Source organism: Hevea brasiliensis, chromosome 17 (assembly GCF_030052815.1).
Source record: "Hevea brasiliensis isolate MT/VB/25A 57/8 chromosome 17, ASM3005281v1, whole genome shotgun sequence".
Lineage (NCBI taxonomy): Eukaryota > Viridiplantae > Streptophyta > Magnoliopsida > Malpighiales > Euphorbiaceae > Hevea > Hevea brasiliensis.
Genome location: NC_079509.1, coordinates 3,327,801 through 3,337,405, shown reverse-complemented (window position 1 = coordinate 3,337,405; position 9,605 = coordinate 3,327,801). Strand labels below are relative to the sequence as shown.

The 9,605-nt window shown below is 33.6% G+C and overlaps 1 protein-coding gene across 2 annotated transcripts; it reads right to left on the bottom strand.

Annotated features, from left to right (window-relative positions):
- Positions 1-3,163: 3,163 nt before the first annotated feature.
- On the bottom strand, positions 3,164-5,617 carry LOC110637518 (probable WRKY transcription factor 53). 2 transcript variants are annotated; one of them, XM_058139586.1, is made up of 4 exons: positions 5,523-5,617; positions 4,876-5,228; positions 4,620-4,748; positions 3,164-4,023 (listed from the first exon to the last, which is right to left on the bottom strand). In XM_058139586.1, exons 2-4 carry the CDS (start codon positions 5,199-5,201, stop codon positions 3,384-3,386), a joined length of 1,095 nt encoding a protein of 364 aa, XP_057995569.1. In that variant the 5' UTR covers positions 5,202-5,228; positions 5,523-5,617; the 3' UTR covers positions 3,164-3,383. The 2 variants fall into 2 exon arrangements, with proteins under 2 accessions (XP_057995569.1, XP_057995568.1); XM_058139585.1 differs by lacking the exon at positions 5,523-5,617 and adding an exon at positions 5,304-5,516.
- Positions 5,618-9,605: the final 3,988 nt, after the last annotated feature.

Below are 9,605 nucleotides of genomic sequence, written 5' to 3'. Positions count from 1 at the left end.
GCTTTTGCAAATATTATTTAGGATAATTAATATTATTGCTTATTAAGCTAAACATAATATATAATTTCCTTTTACTAAATTTTATCACTATTAGTTAATTAATGGAAAACTCACATTTGAATCTCTCTCTCTCTCTATATATATATATGAATTTGAAAGACATAAAACTACTCAATGACTTGATAGAAATACGGGTACTCTCAAATTAAATGCCATGGGAATCAGAAACCTAATGTCATACACCCACCTCCCTAGGCAAATCATCTTTTGTATCTTATGATCATCCATGCAACCAACTGTAGTACATCGATCAATAAATTAGGTTTAAATTTCCGTACAAATTTTAGATGGGTCCTTCAAAGTATTCAGAAGTGGCATGTTTGAAGGAAGGAAGCATGCAAGAAGCAACCAAATGGACCACTAACCAAAACTTACAGTTCAACCATCTACTACTCTATTCAACTTACCATAACTTACTTGCAACTTTTGAAAGAACTTGCTCCGAGTTTCAAATCATTCCAATTCGGTTTTCTTCAATTTCTATTCCTTAATTTATAATTTCGAAAACTTGAATTGAATGGACATCATATTTAGGGCAATATGGACCACTAATGGTCCCCTGTAACCTCAGGTGGCCAGGGGGAAATGGCAGACAAACTAGAATGAAAGAGAGCGCTTAGCGGGGCCTGGACCACAGGTGAAATTGTTTCCATTTATTGTAGTTCTGGTTCATGTTTAAGACCTTGATGGACCATGCAAGTGGGTCTGAAAATGTGGGTTCACTAAGCTATCACTTCAAGATTTGAAGGAGAGGGCCTTGGTCCTAACCACTAATAAGGATATTAATTTTCAGGTCCAAGAATCTTAGTCGAAGGAAACGCTATACACAAGTGGGAATGCCATCACTTGACGACAATGTTATTTGGGCTCCGGCCTTCTGTGGATGAAACACGTGGGTACCTTTCCCAGTATATATATATATATATATATATATATATATATATATTGTTATCAATATTTAAGACCTTGTTTGGCAATATGAGCAATGGACAGATGAATTCAATTTTTTTTATTATTATTTTCATATCTGTTCAAATAAATAATTTTTGAAAATTCTATTTCTTAAGAAGTAATTATTTAATTTACGGTAAATAACTTATTTCCTGACAAATAATGAAAAAAATATCTTTCATTATCCAAAAAGTGTACAATTATTTCAAATTAAACAAGTCAATTTTTTACACTAAAAATTTAAAATTTCCTAACTTACTTATCCCAATTAAATAAGACCTAAATTAATTATATATCCAAATATTAACATATTATTTAATATGTATTTAATTATTTTTTATATTAAAAGATTTAATAATCATTTTATCATATAACAGTTTTTTAATTGATCCAATATATAATTAATTAAATACTCCAAAATACATAAATAGGAATCTAAAAATTAAAAAATGGCTCATAATTAATTTAAGTTTTATAAATTAAATATTAATTCTGATTTAAATTTGAATTTAAAATATTATAATGAAGATATGCTTCATCTTATTTTTAAATTATTAAAACACTGATAATAAATTAATAACTAAAATTTTCAAGCTTCAAACCTTAAGGGGAGGGGCTGCCGGTAAGTCTGCTCCAGATCCCTTTCCTTCTTTCCTCTCATCAACTGTAGTTTGATTAGAGATCTTTGATTCCTGAGGATAGAGAAGTATTGCAAAAGCTTATATATGAGATGTAAAGCTTCACTTACAGTCTTTTATCTGTGATGCACAACTCCAACCATGATCCATGAGAGTAGAATTTAGGCATGCAAGTGGAACTTTAAAGAGACTGATTGATTCTCAGTTTCTAAGTGTCAATCCCATCTAAACGAATTTATTTTATAATTTTTAATAATAAAATAAATTTATATTTAAAAAAAAAAACAGTTAATAACGGCTCCGAAATGAAGAGAATTATTTTACACAAAACCAAAAAGTTTTTCGTTGAATATACACTAAATGTACTAAACAATCTCGCTGGATAATGAACCCCAAAGTCGTTGACTATAGTGAAACCCCTAGAATGTTTTGTCTCCTGATGTAGATGTTGGCGAATCCAAGGGGCACTTCTCGCTGCCTTTTTTGGACCTACTAGTTCTGGACCGGCATAACAATATTATAATGTATAAAATATAAATTAAAGGAAAGTCTTAATAGTGCTATTGAAATTCACGTGATTATAAGAAAATTATAAAATTAATTAACAAAATTAATAAATTCAATCGCTTCAGAAAGAATTTAACGAGAGCAGTATGAAATGAAAATTTCATTTACAATTTTGTAAACTGACAATAAGAGTGATTTACCTGTCATTAATTATAAAAATTATAAATTTTAATTATTGATTTGATTGATTAAAGAAACAGACTGTATTGGTTTAAATTCACCTTGACCCAATAATTCACTGATCTATCAATTAATTGATATTTATATAAATGGATGATTTACATTTTAGTGATATATATATATCTTCAAGGCTCTCAACAACTCAACCACATAAATTCTCTTCTTCTTATTTTCTTTTCGCCCCCAAATTTCAAGAAGTGGTATGTACAGCCATTTGATGCATTATCATAAAACCTAAACTTGTAAAACCTTTAAATCCCGAAGCAATTTATGGCCTTTTTTTTTTTCTTGTTTTGTAGAGAGAAGCTAGGGAGAGAAAATTATATTGATACTCAAAATTTTATTTAATTTTAAAATATATTTATTATCAGAGTAGTTATAATAAATTTTATGGCTTATTTCTTTAATAATCTATATAGAATTATCTCAGCCTTGCAAGGCAAGTTAACATGCCCCCAAAAGAAAAATAAAATGAGTGGAAATGCTTAGAATAGACTACTTAATCATACAATAATGAACTATGAAGTTTCAAATTTGAGATCACGAAAAATTTTAACAGAAAATTGACAAGAAATTACAAATCAAAGTATGCACGTAGGACATTGATATGAGTTACCCTTCACGTACGGCATGAAAACAAGTGGAACTATTATAATGGACACCAATTAATTGAAAAATTTTTGTTTTGACTCGGCTTATTATAGATTTAATATATAAATATGTGATACTTAAATATTAATAAATGAATTTCACCATATATCTGATAGACCAGACAAAAAAAATCCTAATTAAAAATTAAAAAAACTCAAAACCTGTTGCAACATGCTTTTATTCAAAACCGCCGAAGAAAAAATTTCTTGGCCAACAAATCAACTAACTCGTCTATTTCTTTGTTAAGACAATTTTTCACTATCCACCAGGGTGCAAGTTGCTGATCAGATGCTTTAGGTATCTTCACTTTACTTGATTCCCAAGCTGAGCATGGAACTATGAAAGGAATCCTGAGTTGTCAAATGTGAAGTTTGGATCAAATTCTACATTGCTAAATGGGTCCAAACCAACAGTGGGAGAGTCGGTAGTTGAAGTGGCAGCAGATATTTTGTCAGTCAGCTCAGACTCAGCAGAAGTCCGAAAATTCTGATTCCCTCCAAAGCTGTACTGGTACATCCCACTTGAAGATGCAGAGAAATAGTGTGTTCCGGACGTCGAAGGAGATAGGAAAGAGGGAGAATAATTCCCCATGAAGCTCTTTTCCACCATAGAAGGCGGAAACACTTGGTTTTCTACCTTAACATTTGATGCAGAAGGGAAGTGAAAGGGAGGAATAACTGATTGCTGATGCGAGTCCAATCCTTCGGTTATGACTTTAAGGCCCGAACGATAGTTCAACAAGAGATCTTGCGATTGTTGTTGTAGATTTTGTTGGGGTGGCTGGGGCTCCATACCGGTATTTATTCGTTCCTGATTCTCGAGTGGCTGTGAAGGAGGGAGCATATGGGAGGCTTGGGTGCAAGTGTGCCTTCCACGGTAGGTAATGTCGAAGATGGTAGGGTCTTCATCTGATCGTTGCACTTGCTTTGTTGCCAAACATCCTTGGACAATTCGATGAGTGCACCTATAATAGCCCCTGCAGATGCAAATTTATATTCTTTTGTTATGAGCAGAGAGGTATTTTATGGGTGATACAATAATTAATTATAAGCAGAAGGATAATGATAAGGAGCATAATTTGTGACGAAATTGTATCGTCGATATCGTGACAGTTGGGATAGATGCGTGGATTAATGTAGGTATTACTAAACGGAAAATTTCTTATTGGATTTTAAGATTAAATTCTTGGTATGCATTTTTCTGTGGCCATTATTAGGTTAGAACCCTGGATTAATTAATGGCATGCAGTAAAGTCTAGAGAGGGTGTTACGGCTTGGGAGAGAACCGTAGTCTAGTTAATAGCCACAAGAAGAAACTACGGAAACATTTAAGTGCAATTATCGATTTCTCATATATTACAATAAGTTCCTTTTCAGGCACCAATATTCAAAGTATATAGCAAGCAACTTGAGGAGATCGTTTCTAGTATGCTAGCTGCTGCTTAGATGGTTAGTATTATGGTATGTTTTTAGCTTTTCCCTAACATTTCTTATGCATACCCTTGTTACAAAAAACTTGTATTGCACTAAATACTATGCATTCGATATCCCTAAATGGAAATAATAAGCGCACCTTGGATATTTAGCTCCAAGTATGCCCTTCTGGCCATATTTTCTCCAGCTAAAGCCATCATCAAGAGACCCTTCTAGTCCCATCGCTGGGCTAACTCGCACTTGTTGTGTCCACCTTGGCGTGCCTTTCCTGCAGAATTAGCATTCAAAAACACGGCACCCGCAATTTAGATAGAGCCCAGCCAAAGTTAGAATAAAACACTAACAATGCAACATGTATGCACCTTTGCTGGTCAAAAGAAAAAAAAAGTATGCACCTTTTCCTAGACCCATCTTTAGGGTCGAGGTCCTTGAAGTCCCGGTCAGAGTCTTCACTCCGGGGACTTCCACTAAGGGAATGCGGGGACTCAGACAATCCAATGGCTACCGATCCTCTGGGATTTGGCTCTGTTATTGAGCTGCTCAAATTTAGCATCGAAAGTGCCTTTTCATAAGAAGCTTGGATCTTCTGGACCAACATTTCACGGGTTTCTCGAGAAGATGATGGGACGTTGAGGTGGATTTGGAGTTGCCTTGCTAACTCTCTCCCTAGCGTTAGTTCGTTTACAAGAGTCTTTTGCTCCCAATCCCCCATGTTCTCCATTTTTATACAAATACACCCAGAAAAGGCCTACACCAATCAATGATTTGATCAGGGTAATAAAGTTGCTGAAAAGTTCTGAAATATAGGGTGCAAATTTTCAACCTTATAAATCACGAGACTAGATAAAGATCATATTGTGATATGAAAAAGCAAGTATATATATAAATGATGAGAAGCTCTTCTAAAAGTGGAAAATTTTGGAAGCTAATGAAGGAAAATGGATTAACTAAAAAAGACCAAAATAACAAAAGATAACAAACATAGTAATAATCTGAGTTTCTTGGGGTTTGAAATTGCAAAAGAAATAATAGGATTGAGAACCTGAGGAATGAAGGAGAAGGTGGCGTGGGATTTTAAAGGAAACCCTCTTTTTGATGAATGAAGAAAGGTGGGAGGGACCAGGGAAAGGCATAACAGAGATGTTTGACCGAGAAAAATATCACACTGGTTTTTTTTTTTTTCCAGAATTAAGACCGGTCTTTGGTCGTAGGAAATGTGCATGGTTCAAAGGCTGAGGAAAGTCCAATTGCTGACCATTTCAACTTCCTATCTATGTCCATTTTTGTTCTCCTTAATGCTTTTACATTTTGTGATGTGTTACCATATATATAAATTATTTTTTATACATATTTCTGACTAATCTGTTTCTAAATAAATTTTAAAATGTATTTTTTTACATTTAATATATGTTTTCAAAAATTATCTTCTATACATTTAATTATTATTATTATTATTATTATTATTATTATTATTATTATTATTGTTATTTTTTATGACTTCAATATTTAGATATATTTTTCATAGATCCAAATTATGACCCAACCCGAAAGTTTTATACTGTAACCCGATTGGGATAAAAAGTGAGATTTGTAGTGGTAGCGAAGGGTACAAGCCGATATGCCTGGACTCGAAGCCCACCACTGATCTCTTTGGGGATAAGGGGGCAATGCCCTCGCGGTATGTACCGGTATAAATATTGTAATATTCTATCATTTGCAGTAGAGTTGTGAGATATTCAGAAAACATACTGGGATTAGGGTTTGAGAGTTTTGAGTAATTGTATCTTAGTCTTTTCATCATGATGAAATTTTTTCTCTTACCTTGCCCGTAGATATAAACCTTACGGTTGAACCACGTTAAATCTTGTATTATTCTTCTTCTATTTTCTATACTGTGTGATTGTGCGATTTGTGTGTATACCTTAGATTTGTGTGCCTGTTATAACAAACTGGTATCAGAACTTTGTGCGTAAAATCTAGGGTTTACAGATGGTGTCATCTATAACAAAGTATGAGATGGAGAAGTTTGATGGTGGATCGAGTTTCAGCCTATCAAAGATTAAAATCAAATCTTTCTTGATCCTACAAAGTCTATGGAAGGCAATCGAGAATAACTTTCCAGAAGGTATGAAAGAGGCGGAGAAGGCTAATATGAATGAGAGAGACTTGAGTGAAATTTTTATGAGTGTAACTGATAATGTCCTACGTGAAATTACTGGTGAAAGCTCAGCATCTGCAGCATGGAAGAAATTGGAGGAGTTGTACTTTTCCAAATCATTGACCAACAGCCTGTATTTGAAGAAAAGGCTTTATAATCTGAGAATGAGCAAAGGCACGTCTATCAAAGAATATTTGGATGAATTTAATTGAATCATTATGGACCTGAAGAATATTGATATTGAGATTGATAGTAAGGATTAGGCCCTTATTGTGTTATGTTCTCTGCCACTCTCCTATGAGACTTTTATTGATACTTTGTTATATGGGAAAGATAGTATTTCACTAGATGATGTTAATAATTCTCTAAAATTGAAGGAGTTAAAAAAGAATTTTCCTGATAATAGAGAAAGATTTAAGGGAAAAGGTTTGGTAAGCAAGGGAAGAACACATTCAATGGAGGATTCTTCCAGTAGGAAGAAATCTAAAGCCAAATCTAAGTTAAGAATGAAAAAGGCTAACTGTTTTGAGTATGGGGAGCAAGGACACTACAGGAGAGACAGTCCCAAGTTGAAAAATAAAAAGGGAAAGCAACCAAAAAGTTCTGCGAATTTGGTTGATAGTTTTATCGATTCTAATGGTGATGACAGTGCTGGAAAAATTTTATCCGTGAGTTCAGATCATGGACAAAATTCCTGGATTCTTGATACTTGTGCTACTTATAACATGTGTCCACACATAAACTGGTTTTTTACTTACAAACATATGAGTGGTAAGGTGTTTCTGGGCAATGTTCGAGCATTATCTATGGAAGGAATTGGTAACATCAGATTTAGGATGTTTGGTGGCATTGTCAGAATTATAGTGTTGGCATGTTTCAGGACTGAAGAGGAGCCTGATTTCTCTTAGGACACTTGACTCTCATGGATTCAGATACCATGTAAAGAATGGAGTTTTCAAAGTGTGCAAGGGCTCTATGGTACTCATGAAGAGCAGTTTGATTTCATGATTGTATTTTCTTCAGGACAGTACAGTTTCAGGGGAAGCTGCAGTGGTATCCAAAAGCAATAATCAAAATCAGACTCAATTGTGGCATCTGCATCTTGGTCATATGAGTAAAAGAGGATTATTTGTGTTGAGCAAGCGGGATTTGTTAGATAGGCAAAAAATAGAATCTATGGACTTTTATAAATACTATGTGTTTGGAAAAAAGACCAGAGCGAAGTTTGACAAAAAGGTAGTGCATAAAACCAGAGAAACAGTGAATTATATCCACTCAGATCTATGGGGTCCTAACAGAATTCCTTCCAAGAGTGGTGCTAGGTACTTCATGACTTTGATTGATGATTACTCTCATATGGTGTGGGTTTATTTTCTGAAAACAAAAGGTGAGGCATTTTCAACCTTTGCAAAGTAGAAAACGATGATTGAGAAGCTGACAGAAAAGAAGATCAAGCGTATTAGAACTGACAATGGGTTAGAATTTTGCAATCGTGAGTTTGATGTATTCTGCAGCAATTAAGGTATAGTGAGACACTGCACTTGTGTAAGGATACCATAACAGAAGAGTATTGCAGAACGTATGAACAGAACACTTTATGATAAAGCATGAAGCATGCTCTCACATTCAAGATTGAGAAAGGATTTCTAGGCTGAAACAATTAATACAACCTGTTTCTTGCTTAATAGATCTCCATCTATAGCTATTGAGTACAAAACTTCTTTTGAGATCTAGTCTAGTTCACCTACTGATTACTCTCAGCTGAGAGTGTTATACATGATAAGTAGGCCGAACCAGTGACGCTTATGACAAGCACATGAAGTTTACTCTTATTAATGTATTGTCATAAATTATATCAGTGCATATAATCTTTAGACCTAAGATAGCACAGTTATCTTGTATATAGGTGGTTTGAATTTGATACTGCTTTCATACTTGTACTGTGTATGAGTATATGGGCATGTGTTGGCTCCTACTAGTTATATATGGAGGTAGGTGTTGATCAAGATGGAATCTGTTCCTCTAAGTAAATAGGAATAAAATCCTATGTTCATTTAATTGTTCTTGATGTTTCAAGTTCCTGGCCAGGACAGATAGATTTAATCAGAAAAGAGTTTCTGATGAGAAAATCTTTTTAATCAAGAACTGGAATTAAAAGAGAACATAATATTCATAGCAAATGGGGTTTGACATAAACCATGACTCCAGCTTAAATTGGGATTTTGTAACAAAGAGATTCTAGTGCATGGTAACATATGATTATAGGTTCATTTAAGGTAAACCTTATTACTGATTGGGTGGTCATGGCATGCAATGCTAGGTGTTAACCATAGTCTATGAGGTGCATAAAATGGTTTAGAGAAATTATTTATGGTAAGAAAGAGTTATGATGATATTAAGAGTTGATATCATGTCTCATTGCCAATTAGTGATGAGCCTAGTAAGTCACACACATACACAAGTCATCACCAAATTAAATATGATTTAATTAATTAATTAAAGAGTTTAATTGATTAATTAAATAGATTTGATTTGCAATTAGATTGCAAAGTCTCTAGCATGACTTGAAACCAAATCTAGATTATTGGATGTATAGTATAAGTTAAATTTATATTTAAAGTGTTTAAATATGAATTTAATTAATGAGAAATTAATTAATAGAGATTGATTAATTAATTAATTTATATTTGATATAAATTGATTAGAAGAAGAGAAATAATTATTTTAGGTTGAGAACTCAAAATTAAGACACAGGGGCATTTTGGTCATTTCACAGGGTGACATGTGGCACCATGAGATGATGACACATGGCATTACACATAAGCTTGTCAAATGTCTTTTAATCATATAAGATGATTAAAATTAAGATTAAATATAGGTTTGACACTTGACACAATGTGATTGGGTCAATCAAACCTAAAACTAATCAGAAGGTAACATGTGGTAAGGGTTTTAAGTGGTAACCTA

Excerpts from the sequence above, each read along its gene's own strand:
- LOC110637518 (XM_058139586.1), bottom strand. The coding sequence starts at position 5,201 with ATGGAGAACATGGGGGATTGGGAGCAAAAGACTCTTGTAAACGAACTA. Across the intron at positions 4,749-4,875 it reads AAAGATGGGTCTAGGAAAAG|GAAAGGCACGCCAAGGTGGA; the intron begins GTGCATACTTTT and ends CTAATTCTGCAG. Across the intron at positions 4,024-4,619 it reads CTTGGAGCTAAATATCCAAG|GGGCTATTATAGGTGCACTC; the intron begins GTGCGCTTATTA and ends TTGCATCTGCAG.